Here is a 19,217-nt window from a genome sequence, read left to right as displayed (position 1 = left end):
TGCGCCATCGAGTGCCGAGACAACTCTAAAGGTTCATCATGCGTTGCAGGCACCCGGGCCAAGGAATCAATAATGCGTAGCCATTTGCCTTGAGGTACATGAAGGTGTGTTTACCAATAAGAGAGAGGTCTTACACAGAGAGCACGAGTGTTACTCAGCCAAGTTTTAAACTTGGATCTTACGTACTGAGCCCAAATGATTCCCTTTATTTGTAATCTTGTGCTCTCCAACCTCTTCCTGTCAAAAAGATAGTGCTGTCTCATCGGCGATCGATACTCTCTCATGAATTTCTCCACGCCCTTGGCTTCTTTTCTGATGAAATATGCCGCTAAATGATTAGCGATTGGAAGATCCATTGGCCCATGCTGTGCCATAAGTCCATGCCCCATGATGGAGAAGCTGCCTCCATCTCTCTCGGTTCACATGCGTCATGTCAATGTGTGCATGGCACCACCAAACAAAAACCTAAAGCTACCACCACTAAAGCCTTGAGACGAGGGGTGAGGTGAGATGAGATCCATCTTTATATATAGCCTTAAAGCTCTTGGGAACACTTCATCTCGAAGTCACTGAGCTCCACAGAATCTATCCATCTAGGAGCAGGCATACAGCATCTAGCAACATGTGCTCCGGGTCCTGGAGCACCAAGAGATACCCATCCCCTGTCGTCTTCAACCTCAAGCGGCGGCGGCAGCAGAAGACGAAGCATCATGTCTCAGTTGCTATCAGGAGGAGGAGGAGGTAATTAATGTGCTCTGCTCAAGTTTCTCAAGCTTTCTCTGTTCAATCTGTAGCAGCAGTATACAAGTAGCAGTAATGGTTTTGCACAGCTACTTGTCTTCTCGATGCTTTTCTTAGAGCACGCTTGCTGTTGCTGGCACAGGTTGAGGCTGAGGAGGTTGAGAGCCGGAGCAGAGGCCATGGAGATGGTGAACCTGAAGCTCTACCTGGAGAACCGGTGCATCATCGCCGAGAACGAGAGGCTCCGGGAGAGGGCCACCGCGCTCCGCCGCGAGAACCTCGCCCTGCGTCAGAACCTGTCCAAGACGGCGGCCGAGGCCGAGCTGCCGGCGGCAGGAGCGGGAGCTGGAGCTGCGTGAGGCTGCTTCCTCTTGTCTGCTGAGCGTGGACTTGCGTTCCCCCTTTGGTGCTTGTCCTAGTTCGTGTAGAATCCTAGGTATCTATCCGGCCGTCATGTCTGTGCTCATAAATCACCAGGTTTTTGGAGCTCCCTTGGGTGCTCTGTGCCATGATGTTTGTACATTACAAGTGCAGGGATTAACTAGATTTTGTTTGCAATTAAGTAGCTCTTTTGGATGAACAGAGCAAGGAAATAAAAAGCAGCTCCGATCAAGAGAAAAACAAGGTCAAGTTAAACTTCCTTTTGCTGGGATAGAAACTGAGATGCAAACAAATGTGCCCTGCTTTTTCACTCTGATGAAAAGCTTACAAGCATATCTTTGCAGGAGGACCACAGATCCTAGATCCTTTCTTCGCCTAGTTATATCCCCTTTTTCTTTGACCAAAAGTTTAGACAACGCATGATCCAACGATACATGCTACTGTTTGAAATATTAGTGATAATTTATATGCAACAAGCACAAAATGTATCCAGATTTGCACAGAAATTGTAACGCAAAAACTCAAGCCTCAGCTCAGCTCAACCCTGAATCATAGCTAGGACCTACAAACCCGCAGGATAAAACTGGCCCAGGTTGCAACGCTGGGCACCAAGATCGGTAGCAAGGTACGCTAAAACATCAGACTATTATGAATCTGTAGCCTGCTAATCGAATGAATAAGAATATAAGCTACAAGAATCAATACGTCTACAGAGTATGTCGTCCTAGATGTTGCCCCCCAAACAAACCGATTTGACACGCAGCACAAATGTACCTAAAAAGAATCTTGATAATTCTAGCACAAAGTTACAGAGATTGGCAGTTTGTACAACACAGAATCCACCCAGGCTTTACCAACATCCAACCAAATTGCTTCGCAAGAAACCACGAAAGACGGAATATCCAACAACAGTTGTCCTAGAACCTAAGCGAAAGAATATCAGGGAAAGTATCCCTTCATGAATCTGCAGTCTGAATTTGACCTTCAACAACGTCTTCGGTGAATCGTCCTAATGGTTCCACTGCTTCGGATGAGACTTGAACTGCTCTGATTCCTGTGATTCTACTGCTGAGCCTTCTGGGCCTCTGATGGCTGCTTCTGTAGTTGAAGCAGCTGCTGTTCAAGAATCTGGCGGCTCATATGATGGTGTGAATCGTTCGGCGCATGAGCATCACTGGTCTCTCCAGCAGCTAGTTTCAGGCGGTGTACTTCAGCACTCAGTGCTTGATTCAGAGCTGGATACAGAATAACAGTGTAACAAAAATAAATCAGTAGTTGAATAAGCCAAAGAAAATAAACTGAAATGGAACATGGTAAATCAAGGTCCATCAAGCCCAATAAAAGAAAAGATCGTCAGTGAGAACCTAGAACATGGAATCCTGACAATAGTTAACTCAGGTTGCAGCACAAAACACAAATCTTCTAAATTATTTTGTTAGAAAACTAATACTATGCATTCAATTTTCAAATTGATAAAGCATAGATAAGTCACAAAATTTGCAGTAGCTCAATTGAAAACTCCCATGCCATGTCAATGAACGATACAATCAACAAGAGAACGATATGATGAGGTAAGGCAATAGCATGGAATGCCAGTTTTAGTTTAAAGTCATTGGAAAAGAAGTGCCATCAAATAAGATAAAGATGTGCCAGGTTGTAAAGAGATACATTCAGTGTTATTTCCAATCATGAGATGCTCATAACATTAGGTTTACTGAATTACAAATTGATTCCTATTTTTTCACTCCTCTACATTCCTGTATCGACTAGCTAATATACATTCTCCACCACAGCACACTTTCAGAATTTAGAAATTGTCAGAGTTGCAAAAATCAAATCAAACTTCATAGCTCAAACCATCAAGGCAAAAACTTCATGAAAAAAATGATGCATTTTTCTTTTGATAAAAAGAGAAGTTAACTAAAATCCAGTGGTGGAAACAATACTATCTTCTGAAGGCTATAAAATAAAATATGTTTCAGGGAAATGGTATAGAAATTGAAATCAGATAAATAGGTGAACTTATCATATACATATTATCATTGTCTTAAAGATAATGTATGCATCATCTAATCAATCAAGGAAGTATGGTTTGCAACTTAGATTTGACACATTGAGCAGCATACATATAAATACAGGAAAATGTTGAACCATTTTTTTGACTTCTCTAATGTGCCAAATTGCACAGATGCAAGTCCAAAATAAAAGAACATGCTGCGATCAGTGGAAACAATAATGATCTAACGCATGATCGATCTCTGCACACATAAATTTTATTGACTCATATCCCTAGACAAAATCCATCTCTATTGACACAGAGGAACCACTTACTGAGAATACACATGAGAGTTGCGAAGCTATTGCATTAAGAGAAAAAGAAGAAGAAACAAACACGCTTTACAACAGGACAGGAAATAAATGAACAATGGAACAGGGAATGCTTGTTCTAGAAAGAAAAGGAACAGTAGTAACTGAAATGCTGAAAGACAAGGGAACAAATATACCATCTTTCAGCAGTGCTTGCTGCTCCAGTGCTTGCAGCCTGATCTTCATCTCGTTGTTCTGAGTTTTAAGTACTTCACATTCCCTCTGCAAAGAGGTATTACAATAGTAACTAGGAGTTCAAAGCTTAGACCAAGATAAAAAATTCCCACCACGTTCAGAGAACAAACCTGCGAGAAATTTGCTTTTGAAAATAATGTACTGGTCTCCATCTGCAGCACATGAACCCTACGCTCAAGCTCACCCATGTACTTCACCTTGCGCTCCTTCGACTTTGCAGCAGAGATCCGATTAGCAAGAATCCTGCAAAATTTACAAGAAAGTTGCTTAATTTCAGCAACCAAAATCAGTCTGGAGGCTCTTAACCCTCTCACATGAAGTTCAAAAATTCAAACCTCTTGACCCTCTTAGGATCAGCTAGCGCGATCTCAGCGAGGCGATCGTTGGCCATGATCTTCTTCATCTCAGACTCGGTGAATTCTCCATTAGCAAGCTCAGAAGTAGCGACTGCAGCGGCACTTCCAGAGGGTCCGCTTCCAGTGTGGGAGCCGCTGCCGCCGGGGCCTGACACCGGAGACGGCGGCGGCAGTGTCGGCGACACCTGCCCCAGGGCTCCAAAGTTGAGGTTTCCCATGATGCTGTCCACCGACAAGCTGCGGCAATGCCGACGTTGGCTAGTGCTGCCGCCGCCGCCACCACCGCTACCAGTAGCCCAGCTCTCGGCCTCGTTGTCGCTGCTGTCAGCGGGGCTCCACGCTCGCTGGCTGTTGACTTGGTTGCCCAGGTGGCTGTTCCTGTCATTGGGGCCATCCCCGGAGGAGCCGAGCACGCCCAAGGCCTTCGGATCCCTGTAGGAGCGGAAGAGCTCCTCGAGGGCGGCGGCGTCCGCCGACTTGCTGTACCCCTCGGCCGCGGGCAGCACCGGCAGGGGCAGCTGGTTCTGGAGCGAGAACCCGACGACGAAATCGCTACGGGACCGCCGGTGCCCCGCCCCACGCGGCGGCAGGCCGGACACGGACGGCCCCTGCTGCTCGGAGCCCAGCGACGGCGGGGAACGTTGGACCGCCGCGCCCGCGGCCGGATCGGCGGCGTACGGGAGCGCAGCCAGCGAGTCCGCGGAGAAAAACGGCGCCTTTGGGAGCGACCGAGCGAGATGCGATCCGCCGGCCGCGGCGGGGGAGAGCGCCGGCGGTCCCTGGTAGTTGCTGAAAGCCGAGAAGCCGGAGCCGGACGCCAGGCCTCGGGGCGGCGCCATCGGCGGGAGGAATAGCGACGGCGCGAAGCGGCGCTGGTACTGGGAGGAGAGGTCCATGGGGAGCGAGGGGGCGCGCGGAGCCTGGGGCTGCCCGCCCGGTGGCGAGAGGAGGCTGGCGCGGCGCGCGGGATCGGCAGCGCTCCGGTCCTCGTCCATGGCGGCGGCGCGGGGGGGGGGGGGGGGGGGATGGGACGGGCGGAGCCTGCGCTAGGGTTTCGTAGGAGGTATCGCGAGCGAGGGGGCTGGGGATTTGCCGGCGGCGAGGTTTTGTGGCGGCGAGGGAGCGAATGCGAACGCGAACGACAGCGAGCAAAACGTGAGCAAAATCGTCGGGCGGGGGACGGCGCGGTCCGCGGAAAAGGAAACAAGGAAAGGCGCGTGCGACCAGAATGGCAAGTTTGCATTCGGCTTCTCTCTTCTTCCCGGCCGGATTCGCACGCTGTGCTTAATGGGCTTTGCGTTCTGCTTTTCTCTCACCGGGCCGATTCGTACACTGGGCTGGTGGGCTTTGCGTCCGCCAAGTGCTTGCGTGGTGGAAGAATGGGCTTTCTCGATAACGTGCGCGCTCGGACTAAGAAGATGGCGTGGGCTCGGGTGCGTTTCGATGTTCTTTGTTTTCTTTGTTCCGTTTCATGCTACAAGTAGCAGATTATCTCAAGTATTATGGTACATTGAATTGTATTTATTAATTTTTTGTTATTCTTCGAACCCAAGACCACATGAGTCAACCTTGGCAATGTAGAAGAATAGAAGATTTCTTACACGGTTACACCATTACTGTTAGTTTTTTGAGCTGCATATGTAGACCCCCAGTATGTTATGTATGAACTGTAGAGGAAAATTACAAAATGAGATGTAGAATTAATTCCTAAATGCGTTGTATGTTCAGTTTTTGAATGCTCTTGCGGTTGCATGTGCATAAGGTGACAAATTCAAAGAAAGAAAAACGAGAAAACTATGTGATGCACATAGGTAGAATTCTTGGGAAAGAAAAAAAAGGAAAGAAAAAAAAGATGGCGTGCGGGTGCAGCGCAAGCAATGAAGGCATGAAGCAGCAGGTCTCCAGCAGCCTATTCAGCTATTTCCACGCATCGTTCCTGAAAAAAAAAATATTTCCACGCATTCGATTTTATGTGCTCGACTGCTCGGGATAGTCTGCTCCTTGTTCTGTCCATACCTGAATCTTCATCCATCTATAGCAAGATTCACCACCTCTGGCCTCTATCCTCTGTTTCTGCGTGATCTAGCTTCTCCGACGTAGAGAAGCGGCCGGGGGGGGGGGGGGGGGGGGGGGGGGGGTCGGTGTGGGAGTGGGACAACTCATTGCAACAGATTAGCTTGGCAACGGCGAGTGGTGGTGGATTATTCCAACGCTAGAAAGGTGGGCGGAGGCGAGGAGCATGCCATGGTTGAGGCTTAGTCGTATGGAGGAAATGGTGTGAGGACGAAGATACGATAGGGGTTCGTTAAGAAGATTCAATTCGTAGAAAGTCAAATTTAGGGATGGTCAAATGGCCAAGCACTCCCTCCTTCCAGTGCAATATTTAAAATTTATCCTAAATATAAGGTAATGTCGGTGTATTTGCAAAGATATGCTTTTTTTTACACTAAACATCCCTTTAATAGATGTACGGAGATGTACGGAGTTAATGGCATAAAGGTTAAACTCTATGCCACCCAATAACAAACAGGGCATCCATGAGGGGCATGTTAGTCTTTTATTATTCTGTCTTAAAATTTCAAAATGGATGGAGTATACCATAAGAGATTAGGGTGCATTTGGCTGGTGCATCATGCGAGCATTGTATCCCCAAATGCAGCATCTTTAACTTTGTTTGTGTTTGTTTATGTTTGATTGCTTGCAAAGCTTACGAACCCGTCTCAAATGATGCAAAATAGGTGCACTGGAACGGAGAAATAGTTCGTTCCACAGGATGGGCTGCGGTCACCCTAGTGAGCGGTGTTCTCCCCCAACTCTTTCCCTGGCACCATTATTGTTGCATCCGTCCTTCCCCGGGCCTCTGCTCGTGCTCCACCGGTTGTGGTGGTTGCGGGGGACACGATATGTGCGGCGGCAGCGGCGGCGAAGGTGATCCTCTTCCGGTCCGAGGCCGCGCGCGTCGTGGCGTGGGACTCGCAGACCGCGGCGATCTCGTCATCAGTGACCGTGGAGTACAGCATGTCCACGGGCAGGAGGAAGTATGCGTGGCGTGGCTGGAGGAGCTCGTCGGCAGCGACGCCGGAAAGGCGGCATCCCACGGCGAAGCGGGGCCGGAATCGCAGACGAACAGGCCCGGATGGTCGAGCATGAGCGCCACCCGTCCCCGTGGATCACCTTGGTCGCCACGGCCGTCGAGGACGATGGCGCGCAACCGTTGCCTCCCGCGGGCGCTAGCGGCACGGTAAGGCTGAGTTGGTGAGGAGGAGCGGCGCTCCGCCATCGAGCGCGAGGCAGAGGCAAGGGTGAGAGGCGGCCTCTGCAGCGAAAGCGGTGGCAGCGTATGTCTTGCTCGCAAGCTGCTCGTGGAAATGCATGAAAGACGTGTGTTGTTTTAGCTACTTGTTGCGTCAAATTACGCACTTTTGCCAGTGTTCTTTCCGCCCATGCGATGGATGGCCAATCACCTGCAACATCAATAAGGAAAGTCCTATTTGGAATATAACAACAATCTCGATGTATGACTCCGATGATGACCCTCTATGGCTACACACCACAACGCGTGATATTTCTTATCTCGCCATCCAATAAGCGAAGAACATCGCATACAAAACCTGTAAGATCAGGATCTTGCGCACCTGATACAAATACCTTAACAGCACCTTCCACCTCAATCCAGCTGCAACCAGGAGACTTCTTGACGCCGTGCTCAGCCATGGCTCTCCTCACCCTCTCGGCCTCGCTCCATTGCCCACTGGCGCAAAACAAGTTGGACAGCATGACATAAGCTGCATCTCTTGCAGGCTCGGTCCTCACCATGTCTTTTACCACCTTCCTTGCAATCCCGGCATTCAGGTGCTCGGACGAGCATGCACTAAGCAGAGCTTCGTGTACGTCACTCTTATGTGTCCGAATCGATTCTGCAAAATGATCCAGGATCTCAGCAGCCTTTTTTATGTTACCTGATCTCGCATACATGTCAAGAACGCAAGAAAGATGCTCTGGCTTTGGTTGAATTCCATGAGCAGACACCATCGTCTCGAAGAAGATTTCCCCTTGCTCAAGAAGGCCAGAGTGGCTACAGGCTGTGAGCAAGCCTGCAAATGTCACCTCATCGGGGCAGACTTCATGGGATTTCATGCTGTCGTACACCATCAGCGCTTCGTTGGCCCATCCATTTATCGCAAATCCAAACAACATTGTGTTCCATGAGACAAGGTCCTTGACAAAGATGCCATTGAACACATTGCTTGCACTCTCCACATCCCCGCACTTGGCATACATGTCCATCAAGCTGTTGGCTAAGTACAGGTAGGATGCGAACCCAGTTTGGAACACTCTACCATGGACCATCCTTCCACTTGCAAGAGACACAGAAGTAGCACAAGCATGCAGCACAGCCCCATAAGTGAAGTCATCTGGATGAATATGCTCATGTGCAACCATCTCGAAAAATAGTGTGAGGGCTTCATCAGCACACCCGTTCCTTGCAAGTCCTCCAATCATAGAAGTCCATGAGATGACATTAGTCTCAGGTATACTTCGAAAGAGAGAAGCAGCTTGTTCCGTGTAGCCAACCTTCATGTAGGCATAGATCAGTGAATTCCATGACACAATGGTCCGCACCTTCATGGACTCAAAGATTCGCACAGCGTCATCGAGCATGCTGAACTTAGTGTACAAGGAAACCAGGGAGTTACTGACCTCAGCCATTGCATTCCATCCACTCTGCAATACAATCTTGTGAACTGAAAAGCCAGTAGATGGGTGGGCCAGCTCGGTGCAAGCATCAACGAGAATGCAGAGTGTTGCATCATCACAGGTAAGCCCCGCCATCCGCATCTTGTTGAAGAGAAGCAGGCACTGTCTGGCATTGCCACTGCGTGAATACCCCATAAGCAGCGTGTTCCAGGCGACGTTGTTTCTAATGGGCATTTCATCAAACAACTCCTGCGCGGGCCTCAAGTGGCCTGAAGCCACATAGGCATGCAGGAGCGAGCACCAGGACAGATCATTGCGGTCGTGCATCTCCTCGAAGGAGCGCGCGGCGTCGTCGGCGCGGGCGCACTTGGCGTACATGGCGACGAGCGCGTTGCCCACGGGGAGCGGCGCCCGCAGGCCGAGGCGGAGGAGCCGGGCGTGGATCTGCGCGCCCGCGGCTGGGCACCGGAGTGCCGCGGCCGCTGCGAGCGCGGCGGTGAGCGAGAACGCGTCGGACGCGGGCGCGCAGGCGAAGAGCTCGAGCGTGTCGCGGGGCCGGCCGGCGCGCGCGTAGGCGGTGAGCATCGCGTTCCAGGACACGGCGTCGCGCTGCGGCATCGCGTCGAACACGGCGCGCGCGGAGGCAGCTTCGCCTGCGCGCCCGAGGGAGGCGATCCGAGAGGTGGCCGCGGCGAGGCCGGCGAAGGGCCTGCCACCGCCGCCATGGTTTGCTACCCGTGCAGCGGCGCGACTTGCTGCCCGTGGGCTTAGGCTCATCAAAGGAAGTCTGAGTAGGCCGAGAGAGGAGAGAGCGAGGGAGTGCGAGAGGCTGCCTGTTTTGCGTCAAGTGGCGATGAATTAGCTAATTTGCATAAAGTTTAGGAATTTTGTGTAGAAAACAGTTCAATTCTTTTTTCGGACAAGGAAACAGTTCAATTCGTGCAGAAATAAGAGAAAATCATCTCAAACAGGATGTCAAAAGACAAGTTTTGATAAACTGGCCTAACTGACCCTCGCCACCTGATGCAACCTCGGCACTAACAACTGCCAGGTGCAATGCAACTGGGATGCTTTCGGCGTAAGAACGCGTTTCCGAGGAAATGATTTGCGTAGTGCAAGTTTGTGACTTGAAAAATTCCCATCAAATAAAGAATCGTACATTACATCACATTATGTTTCTCCAATGGTTACATAATATGTACACGGAAAATATCGGTATAACTCGTACAGAAACAATCTGGCGGAAATGAGCACAAATATTTCCACCATGGTATAACTTTGCTTTATGTAAACTATTGTTGGGCACGAGATTGTTGAAGATGCAGCAATCTCATGCAGATATCAAGCCATCAGGAAGAGTGAGGCCCTCCTCTCCATCTCCTGATAAGATATTGCGGCACGCATACAGCACAGCCGAGTGGAACCCCGAAGGGTTTTCTATAAACACGAAATGCCCCCCCTGCAGAATATAACCACAGAGGTTTAGTCCTTCAACCAACCAGTCCTATAAAATTGTAATTCGAGAATACGCGATGTTGCCAGCTGGCAACGTGTACCTGTGGGACTCTGATTATTTCACAAGGAACTTTCATGTCCTTCCGCGCTTGCTGAGCCCCTTGGTAGTTCATCCAATCTTCCTGCCCATATATGAATGTAGTCGGCACTTTCCAATCGGAAGCACTGTTGCAAGGATAGTAAAACATCAGCAAACATCATGGGGATTCCACTTACTCCAAACGAAATGATGATTTCATTGACATTCAGAATGTATTGTGCATGATCACTACCAGAGAACAGTTAACCACAAGTAGATGTGTGTAAGAAGCTAACCACTGCAGAAGAGGTTTCCTTGCAAATGCCCCAAAGGAAAATATGTATTTCATGCACAGCTCTCCACTAGCTTTGGCAGCTAAGGTATGGTAGATATAATCTTCATACATGAGAAAACAACCATAAGGCTCAGTTGCAAGTATTATAAGAAATATGCATTTACTGGATTAGTTAACCAAAAGGAATACCTGTCAGCAATGCAGATTCTTGATCTGTTAGTAATGCACCCGTTGAACTAGTACCAAACCTGGCACTAGTGTAACTTTGTACTACACGTGGACCCCAAGGACCCAATCCTCTGTTTGAGGAAAACAGATAAAATAAGGACAAAATGTAGGAGCTCAGATCTTGGATGCAGAACAGTAGTGGCATGCTCCAGGGATTTGTGAGATGTGTAGCAATGCAGATGGAAATATTATTTTGTACGAACATTTAAATCATTTGAGTGAAAGTTTGACTGGTGTTGGTGTTGCTTTGGTTGCTGTCACATATTTGGATGCGTACTTTGTTAATTTGGAGTTGTGGACTCAATTTGAACTTGGCAGGTTTTTCCAAGCTGAAGGCAAGTTTCAGCTTATTTCAGGAACTTCCAATTTTTCTTTGATGTTTTCCTACTAAATCCATGGGTAGCTTTTGTCTGATGTTGAAAGTCACGACTGCGCTAATAATTGGCATGGCACTTCTATCAGTTGTAAAAAAACAACAACGACAAACTACACTACTCTGTTCCAACATTTGACTTCGAGTAGGAGGTTTCTGTTGCAATGCTGCCCTGTTTCTATTCCAAAACTAATAAAACAACAGATAAAGTTACGTGAAAAAATTGTAATGTGAATGTCTTGACAAAAAAGAAATGTGCAACAATCTTAGATTACCTAACAATTCTTTGAGGAGTAAAATTGGACTCCCAAAGATGATTGATTAGCATGCCTTTCCATGTTGCTCGAAACTTTGTTAGCCACTCAGAGCTATGCTCTGTTTCTGACGAGAAGCCAGCAGGACCAACCAAAACCAAGTGCTGAACATGTTCAGGGTGCTGAAATATGATTGAAGTTGTTAGTAATGATTGGCATAAATGCAGACACTTCACCCGGCAAAGGTTTTAGGAACATACCTTTAGGGCATACTTTGCCGCAATATATCCTCCAAAAGAATGGCCAAGCAACACAAAATTACTGAGGTTCTTGGCCTTGCGCCACTCCTCAAAAGAATCTATGAACCACGCCTCAGTTTCTGTTTACACACACCCATAAGAAAGGCAAAAGAATATAACTTGTTACTATACCACTTATGCAAGCATATGTTAACAACTGAATCAAAATATGAATTTAATGGAACAAATCTAGTTACACTTCTTATAAATGGTTAAACTACTAAGATCCACAGAAAAGAACATATCAGAATACTATCATAAAATTAGAGTATGTGGCATGCTAAACGGTGGACAAGTTAAAATCTAATGGTAGTTTTGGCTAATCAGTATCATAATAACAAAATAAAATCATATTTAAAGTTGTGCAGAGTATCAACCTTCGGTACTTTTACAGGTGAAGTCAGGTCTGCTTGAACCACCCCAGCTGCAAAAGGAATGAGAGAGTCAATGCTATAGTGCCACGAAATGCATCAGAGGACGGTTAACTGAGAAATGATTCCTCCAAACCACATTCCATGACATCTTAAAATATAAGGACCAGATCAATTAATGAAAATTCAGTCCTCCTTTATTCCTCCTGATAATTTACTACTGATTAAAGACCTATAGTGGTCGATAATTAAAAAAGAATCCGTGTCACTTTTGTCAAAACTTACCCAAGCTGATCAATGGCAATCACCCTAAAACGGTTTGCAAGGGCATCAAAGTTTCGGAAGAAGAACCCCTGAGAAGCTCCGTAGCCATGAACCATAACAAGGGTGGGGGCGTTCTCCTTGCTATCAAATGTTACAGTGTTGATGAACCTTGGTTCATCACTTGCTGACCTAAACCATCTTACTTTCGACCCAGGTGGAGCAGAGCCGATGTTGACTTGTTCCTGGACATACCCAGTTCTGTAAAGACAAAAGGAAAGGTGCATCAAGTACCAGCAAAATACACAAAGGATAACAGAAATATCTAGAATGAAATGATAAAGGCAAGACAGCAGCATAATACAAAAGAAATACAAAAATAAAGGCCCATGAATTATTAAAAAAAAGCCCCATGCCAACAATAATCAGAAAACCACAAAATACATTTGCAGGTTATCTAAAAATTAACATGTGCAATAGGGACGGTATGGTTTTTTATAACTTGAAAATGAACCAAATTATATTATACTAAGCCATGTTGTTGCTTCACTCTTTCAGACACCTTGCAACATTTCAGTATAATCAGAAACGATTGTGTACTTGTAATCACTTAAGCAAGATGAAAGACAGTTCTTTCGTACATTGCAGATGCAGTTCATGAGTATGCTGACACAGTTAAAAGGACTAACTGGATAAAATCCAAGCAACGGGCTAGAGAGTTCCGTTTGTAGACAGAACAAGGCCAAACCATCCATTAGTAAATAACACCTCACCCAATGCGCTACAGAACCACTACAGCACTTGATAATTTAATTGAATTTGCTCATTTGACCTGAAACTACACCATGTGGCTGTATGATCTCAAGCCACTGAGCAAAATTCCATACTCAGCACAGGACAAAATCCACTTAAAGTGACTAAGACCCAAGGGATTCCACAGCAACAAAGTTACGATTTTTTTTAGAACACAGACAAGTTTCTATTCAGAGTCCCCAACATTCAGTTAGTAGAATTCATAACCTTAGCAGTGCAGTTAGCTAGAGCACTAACAGCTGATAATTGTGACGAAAGTGAAACTGCAGCAACAGTCCAATCAGTCTTCATGAAAGGGGAGGCAATTGCCCTGTTCCAGAGTATCAGCTTCGAGCTCAACGTTCAGAAGGACCTTAATCTTAGCCGAGCTGGATTGCAGATGAACTAACAACCAGTCGCCCAATTAGCACATGCCTAATTGCAATGTACTAAATCCACACTAAGTGACCAGGCGACAAGCTGCTCCGGCCAAAAGCCTGAACTTTGTACCAACTGGCATGTAATTTCATAAATTGGAAGGCAGAGGTGGGAATGTGTTCCGGTACAAAGAGGAATCACATCACAATAACTAGTTGTACGGTACCAGTCAAAAGCGCGAAGTATCAATCAATTCACACGTTGTTTGATAAATTGGAGGGGGCACCCAAAGTTGGGGCCTTGGGGGGCGGGGTCGTACTTGACTATGGAGAGGAGCCGCTTCTCGGCGGCGATGATGCGGTCGGTGGAGGTGGGGATCCAGCGGAGCGAGGGCGGCCACACCCGCGCCCACCTCGAGGCCTGCGCCGGCGCCGCCTCCGCCGTGGCCACGGAGGCGGAGGCCCGTCCCATCTCCTCGGCCGCCATCCTGGTCGTCGTCGCGACGGCGGCACGGCTCATACGACGCGGGCACACGTCACGCGCGTCTTCCCCCCGCTTCCTCCGTCCTCCTCCGCGGCTGCTCTGGTGGAGTAGTCTGGAGGCGTCCGCTCGGTTAGGTTCCGGTGACGGCGGCCCCCGCAGTTCGTTAGCGTAATCGGGCAGGTTTAGGCGTGTTTTTATGGGGGAAGAAAAGAAACAGCACGGGCGCGCGCGCGTTCGCGAGACGAGCCGGCGACCGCGCGTTGGCAGCTGGGGAGGTTACGTCAGGGCGTGCGTGGTGCGCGACAGGCCGCGTGTGGCTTGGGATTGGAGCGCAAGCAAGGGAGCAGAGCAGGCGAGCGGCGAGCCCGCGACGGCGGCGGCCTCGGAGGCTTCTGGGAAGGCTGGTTGGTTGGTTTTGGGGTCGGACTCTTTCGTCTGGTCCGGATTGGATGGCTGCTGCCTGGCGCCGGGTGCGCGAGGGGTGACGCCTCCTGATTCCTGAACGAGGCAATTGGGCCGGGGGCGGTGGGCCACGCGATGACCCGGCTGCCGGCGGACTACGGGATCGAACTTTGGCACGGCCAATGGCTACGGTGAATGGTATCCCTGAAGGCATATGGACCGGGGTTGTCAAAATAGTTAGATTCCAAATTGGATCAAAAGTCTATTAATCTCGAACATGAAAATACCATTCAAAGTGTTGGTCGTTTTAAATTTTTTAATTAGATTTTGCTATACATAGTGGTGGATCTTTATTTTTAAAAAGAATGTCAGGAGGGATTTCCCTTCCTCTTCTAACTCTAGTCATTCCTTTCAAGTTTCAAGTTTCAATGGATGTAAATTTATAGGCGGGCTTAGGTTGAGCTCCATAGTTCTAGTAATGGTAGGAGAGGTTCGAGCCCAACCTACCTGTGGCTATGCATCCAGATATAAATCATATCTAGATACGTAGTAAAAATTATGTACCTACAAAACTACAACGACCTACATTTTAAAACGGAGGAAGGGAAGGGAGCACTGTTCCAGAATTCTTCGTACTTCCCATTACACATCAGACGCCTACGGCTGGCAGTGCTGCCTGGCGTGGAGCTGTGCCTGGCGTGGAGCTGCTTAGGAGGGCTCGAACCAAACCAGCCCCCAATGCAGACACTTGCAAACTGAGCATGGCGGCATTCATGTCTCCTATGCTACATTCAAGCATTTTGGTTCCTTCGTCAAAATCAAAGGAGTTATCCACTGCAACTCGATCTGACCATTTTTGGAGTCCTTGAGTTGGTAATTTTGACCTGAGAACATCATATCAAAATTCATTTCGTTTGCATTTTTCTTGGCACACCAAAATCCGCAATTTTTGGCACCATAATTCCATGAAGCAATACTTTGTAGGTTTTCACTCCAAGTGAATAATATTATATTCCTCGTGAAGGTAAACCTCAACAAACCTCCTAAAAGTTATTTGTAGCGCTTGTGCCAATCAAGTCCATAAAATTCATCTACATATGTACAAAAGAATGCATATATTTGATAACTGTTATCTGCAAAAATGCTGATGCGACTTAACAATTCAAATCACATGGGAGCAAAAATACAGCATTACTGTGGGAGTTCAAGCACCAAAAGGACAAAATTTGCAATCGCAAAGGAACCTATCAAGACCTTGTTTAGTTACCCCTAAATTCTCAACTTTGGCACTATGCAAAAAGAAGATTCCCCATCACATCAAACTTGTGGTACATGCATGGAGTACTAAATGTAGACGAAATCAAAAACTAATTGCACAGTTTTGTTGCACTTTGCGAGACGAATCTTTTGAGCCTAATTAGTCAATGTTTGGATAATAATTCACAAATACAAACGAAATGCTACAGTTGTACAATTATAACAAAATGTAAATTTTGCCACTCCAAATTTGGGAACTAAACAAGTCCCAAGCATACATCGGCTGCCCTGAAGCTTCCTCCACGGGGGCCGGCGGGAAGGCAGGGAGAAAGGGGGGTCGCGCCGCCGCAGGGATGCGCTGCCTTGCCCTTCAGCCCAGCCCTCCGGCCTCACCGGGGCGAGGGAAAGCTCCGGCAGTTTGGATTGGGGACTCGAACCCAAGTCGGGGTATTTTGGTCAAATCAGTGGCTGTAGAGGAAACACAGGTGTGTGCATCAGGGACGCGTGTCTGCAATCGGCATGCCGCTGCCCCCGGGACTCGTCCACGCACGCACGCACGCGAGTCCCCAACCGCAGCCGAGAGCACACGACGCCGCCGCCCCACCCCACACCCTCGACCCGCCGCGCGCTCCCCAGTCACCTGCCGCTGCGCCGCCACAGCTCCGCTCATCCCTCGATCTACAGTTGTGCAGATCCGTCCGGACGCGGACTCATCTGCCCGGTTTCTCGGTATGTAATCCGGCTCGTCATTTTCCCCAAATCAAGCCGGAATCGTTTTTCCTCCCCGTCCGTTCACTTCTCGATTCCCGTGGTGCGTGGTGCCGTGCTGATCCGATCAAGCCATCCATGGTTCGATTGGGTTCATCTTCTTCGTCTTTTCGGCGCGCTAGATAGACATTACTATTTAGGTCGCACTGTTGGGCTTCTTGGAATCTCCCAGCTGAGGTGCGGTTGCAGTTTAATTTCAAAAGACTTGGGGGATTCCACCGAATAACCATTCCGGAAGCGACTTTCCCGATTGGCGACTAACGAACATTTCTATCATTGTCTTCTGGGCAATGGGCATGAGCATAACAAGACTAACATTCTGCAAAATGAGTGTGCTTTCTAGTTTTCTGCCTTGTGTTGTTCCAGAGCCTCAAATCTACCGTCTAGCATTGAGGCATATATGCTTGCAGCAAGCTTAGAACGGCAGTGTTTTAGCCATGCCCTTTTCAGTTTAGTTTGCAGATTATGTCACTAGTGAAGAACTGAACTTAACTGAATGCACTACGCTCATGCCAGTTGCATATCCATGTGGCCATGGTCGATGATAGTATATGATGCTTTCTGCAAATATGGTAGTGCTTTTTTGTTTTCTATTGTCTATTCCAGAGTCTCAATCTATTTTCTAGAATAAGGTGTATGCTTGCAGGAAGCTCAGATCCACAAGGTTTCAGTTCAGTTTGCCGATAATGTCACTAGTGAAGAGCTTAGCTTTCTGAATGTACTCCTCTCATGCCAGTTGCAAATCCATGTGACCAAGTGTGATTATATATGATACTTTGATTGGATGACTGCTACATTGGCTCTGATGGTGTGCAAATTGGCTACAGTGCAATCATGCTAACTGCTTTGTGAACAATGACTAGAGCTCTGAACTTAGAGCTACAGGCAGATACTTGGTTCTCAAGATACCCTGCCTAGCGGTCAGGACACAGGAGTCAGGACTTGAACTCTGAACTTACGGGTTTCTGATAACTCTTATCTCCACAGTTATATTGTATAGCATACTTTTTGACCTAAGACAGAAAAATGAAAAACAAATCCTAAGTCTAGAGTAGAAGTAATTTTAAATTTCTGTTGGAGAGAATTGACAAGAAAGCTATTGCAGGACTAAAGAATTGTCAAACATGGCATCTAGTGGCATGAAAGATTTTTACCGGCAGAAAAAGAAAGGAGGTGTGACAAAGGCGTCATCATCTTCCAAGAAGAAAACACAGCAGTACACTGGAGGGGCCTCTGTCGGGGCCCCGGACACTGCTCAGACATCAGCACTAGTTTCTCATGGTTCCTGGGATCTCAAAGGTACTTGCCACTTGTGGAGGGATCATAAGAGTAATCTTCTTTAATTTCTACACTTCTCACTTTGTGGGAGTGACCATCTTGTAGAAGTCATAATTTAGAGACCTCTCTTCCTGTTTCATTTTTTTGATACCATATCATAATTTGGAGACCTCTCTATCTGTTTCCTTTTTGATACCGTAAGCTTTTGTTCATGATAATGTTGCTGCAGATGATTTTGGTGACCAAGAGGAGCAGCTGCGACAATTTGACATGGACACGAAGTTTGGCCCATGTATTGGTGTTTCTAGGCTTCAGCGCTGGGAGCGTGCTTCTGCCATGGGCCTCCAGCCACCAGCCCATCTCCGGGATCTCTTACTGCGTATTCCATCAACAAAGAATCGCAGTGACAGCACTCCCTCTGTCGAGTGCCTCTGGGAGGGTAAAGTCTAGAAATATCTTCTGCAATAAGCACTGCGCGGTTGTTCATAGTAACCTAGTGTGACCTGTTCCACTGCTTCCATCAACCTCTTGTCACATCTCTCTACTGCTTCATAGGTTGGGGTCCAGTAGATCACTATGCAACCTCTTGTTGATGTATGATGACACTGCTTTGTTTCTCTTGAGGATCCTCAGCTTGGCTGAATGTGCTCAGCTTCTTGCCATTGAATTCTTGTCTAATTCCGTGCTCCTGTTGTCTGCATTGCAAATTCGCCCATAAGTTCTTGACCTCACCTGTTTATATGTATCTGAGGGCTCCATGCTTGCACATGAAACATTCCCGGTTAGGCGTCCTGCATTGCGATCGAATGTTTAGCGTGCTGCGATATTGCTAAGCTAATTTAGTTGAAACAAGAATGGAGAACTGCTTCTGATCGAGGCCCGAGAAAATGTCCCATAGGGACATGGAAGTTGGCTATCCAGGTGTTAAAAAAAAAATTCTGAATCCAGGACACTGCTGTTGCCGAGTGTTTTCCATGATGCAGTCTCGCTCCGTGATCACCACCGTACCAGATCACTGCCTCAGCAGATTTCCAGGCCCACGAAGCTCTCCCGGTCTTTATTAGCAGCCCACGCGCACGCGCAGTGCTAGTACTGCCCGCCGCCACAGTGCTGCGATCAGATCAGGCGTACCGATCGACCAACAGCGTGTTGCCGCCGCCGCTGCACGCTGCCTGCTGCTGCTGCAGCTGCAGCTGCGCTGCTCTCACCCGAGCAGCAGCAGGCAGCTGCAAAGCAGCGCCCCGAACACGCTGAGCTAACCACCTAACTGTATCGGTACGGCACTGCCTCGATCTCCAGCCTCCTGTACTGCAAAACAAGCCAAGCCATGCTCCTACACCGTAGCGGGTCGCTGGCTGGGTGGCAGGGGCACAGGGCCCAGTTGCTGCCGTAAAGCGTTGACCGGGGTGTGATTCCTCGCTTGCCCTGTGGCCTGTGCCATGTGTGTTTTACACTAGTGTGGCTAATGCTCACACAAAGTGGGCACATGATGGCTTCTACTAGCTA

General features: G+C 48.0%; 5 protein-coding genes across 6 annotated transcripts; 2 read left to right on the top strand and 3 right to left on the bottom strand.

Moving 5' to 3' along the window:
• The first annotated feature begins 468 nt into the window (after positions 1-468).
• LOC117842905 (uncharacterized) lies at positions 469-1,399 on the top strand. The gene is made up of 2 exons (XM_034723427.2): positions 469-741; positions 884-1,399. The coding sequence occupies exons 1-2, from the start codon at positions 623-625 to the stop codon at positions 1,098-1,100; spliced, it is 336 nt and encodes a 111-aa protein (XP_034579318.1). The 5' UTR covers positions 469-622; the 3' UTR covers positions 1,101-1,399.
• Positions 1,400-1,891: 492 nt separating this feature from the next.
• On the bottom strand, positions 1,892-4,936 carry LOC117842904 (bZIP transcription factor 29). Its single transcript, XM_034723426.1, has 4 exons — positions 4,020-4,936; positions 3,795-3,927; positions 3,627-3,711; positions 1,892-2,357 (listed from the first exon to the last, which is right to left on the bottom strand). The coding sequence occupies exons 1-4, from the start codon at positions 4,934-4,936 to the stop codon at positions 2,185-2,187; spliced, it is 1,308 nt and encodes a 435-aa protein (XP_034579317.1). The 3' UTR covers positions 1,892-2,184.
• Positions 4,937-7,489: 2,553 nt separating this feature from the next.
• Positions 7,490-9,731, bottom strand: LOC117842903 (pentatricopeptide repeat-containing protein At2g36980, mitochondrial). 2 transcript variants are annotated; one of them, XM_034723425.2, is made up of 2 exons: positions 8,742-9,731; positions 7,490-8,615 (listed from the first exon to the last, which is right to left on the bottom strand). In XM_034723425.2, the coding sequence occupies exons 1-2, from the start codon at positions 9,513-9,515 to the stop codon at positions 7,584-7,586; spliced, it is 1,806 nt and encodes a 601-aa protein (XP_034579316.1). In that variant the 5' UTR covers positions 9,516-9,731; the 3' UTR covers positions 7,490-7,583. The 2 variants fall into 2 exon arrangements, with proteins under 2 accessions (XP_034579316.1, XP_034579315.1); XM_034723424.2 differs by having other exon boundaries at positions 7,490-9,731.
• A 134-nt stretch (positions 9,732-9,865) lies between these two features.
• LOC117844349 (probable 1-acylglycerol-3-phosphate O-acyltransferase) lies at positions 9,866-14,182 on the bottom strand. Its single transcript, XM_034725075.2, has 9 exons — positions 13,843-14,182; positions 12,378-12,614; positions 12,099-12,145; positions 11,683-11,801; positions 11,444-11,604; positions 10,757-10,866; positions 10,569-10,668; positions 10,295-10,418; positions 9,866-10,197 (listed from the first exon to the last, which is right to left on the bottom strand). Exons 1-9 carry the CDS (start codon positions 14,040-14,042, stop codon positions 10,069-10,071), a joined length of 1,227 nt encoding a protein of 408 aa, XP_034580966.2. The 5' UTR covers positions 14,043-14,182; the 3' UTR covers positions 9,866-10,068.
• A 2,001-nt stretch (positions 14,183-16,183) lies between these two features.
• LOC117842166 (uncharacterized) lies at positions 16,184-18,378 on the top strand. Its single transcript, XM_034722532.2, has 3 exons — positions 16,184-16,394; positions 17,539-17,732; positions 17,941-18,378. The coding sequence occupies exons 2-3, from the start codon at positions 17,558-17,560 to the stop codon at positions 18,159-18,161; spliced, it is 396 nt and encodes a 131-aa protein (XP_034578423.1). The 5' UTR covers positions 16,184-16,394; positions 17,539-17,557; the 3' UTR covers positions 18,162-18,378.
• Positions 18,379-19,217: the final 839 nt, after the last annotated feature.

The sequence above is a fragment of the Setaria viridis genome, chromosome 2, assembly GCF_005286985.2.
Source record: "Setaria viridis chromosome 2, Setaria_viridis_v4.0, whole genome shotgun sequence".
Classification (NCBI taxonomy): domain Eukaryota; kingdom Viridiplantae; phylum Streptophyta; class Magnoliopsida; order Poales; family Poaceae; genus Setaria; species Setaria viridis.
Note: the sequence above shows the minus strand (reverse complement) of the source record. Positions and strands in the feature narration are given on the sequence as shown.

What these genes read in the sequence shown, in the direction of transcription:
- LOC117842905 (XM_034723427.2), top strand. Translation starts at nt 623, where the DNA reads ATGTGCTCCGGGTCCTGGAGCACCAAGAGATACCCATCCCCTGTCGTC. An exon ending in GCTATCAGGAGGAGGAGGAG is followed by an intron (nt 742 to 883) that starts GTAATTAATGTG and finishes TTGCTGGCACAG; the next exon opens with GTTGAGGCTGAGGAGGTTGA.
- LOC117842904 (XM_034723426.1), bottom strand. Translation starts at nt 4,936, where the DNA reads ATGGACCTCTCCTCCCAGTACCAGCGCCGCTTCGCGCCGTCGCTATTC. An exon ending in GATCCTAAGAGGGTCAAGAG is followed by an intron (nt 3,928 to 4,019) that starts GTTTGAATTTTT and finishes TAAATTTTGCAG; the next exon opens with GATTCTTGCTAATCGGATCT. An exon ending in CAAAAGCAAATTTCTCGCAG is followed by an intron (nt 3,712 to 3,794) that starts GTTTGTTCTCTG and finishes ACCTCTTTGCAG; the next exon opens with AGGGAATGTGAAGTACTTAA.
- LOC117842903 (XM_034723424.2), bottom strand. Translation starts at nt 9,515, where the DNA reads ATGAGCCTAAGCCCACGGGCAGCAAGTCGCGCCGCTGCACGGGTAGCA.
- LOC117844349 (XM_034725075.2), bottom strand. Translation starts at nt 14,042, where the DNA reads ATGAGCCGTGCCGCCGTCGCGACGACGACCAGGATGGCGGCCGAGGAG. An exon ending in ATTGCCATTGATCAGCTTGG is followed by an intron (nt 12,146 to 12,377) that starts GTAAGTTTTGAC and finishes TTCCTTTTGCAG; the next exon opens with CTGGGGTGGTTCAAGCAGAC. An exon ending in CACCTGTAAAAGTACCGAAG is followed by an intron (nt 11,802 to 12,098) that starts GTTGATACTCTG and finishes GTGTGTAAACAG; the next exon opens with AAACTGAGGCGTGGTTCATA.
- LOC117842166 (XM_034722532.2), top strand. Translation starts at nt 17,558, where the DNA reads ATGGCATCTAGTGGCATGAAAGATTTTTACCGGCAGAAAAAGAAAGGA. An exon ending in TGGTTCCTGGGATCTCAAAG is followed by an intron (nt 17,733 to 17,940) that starts GTACTTGCCACT and finishes ATGTTGCTGCAG; the next exon opens with ATGATTTTGGTGACCAAGAG.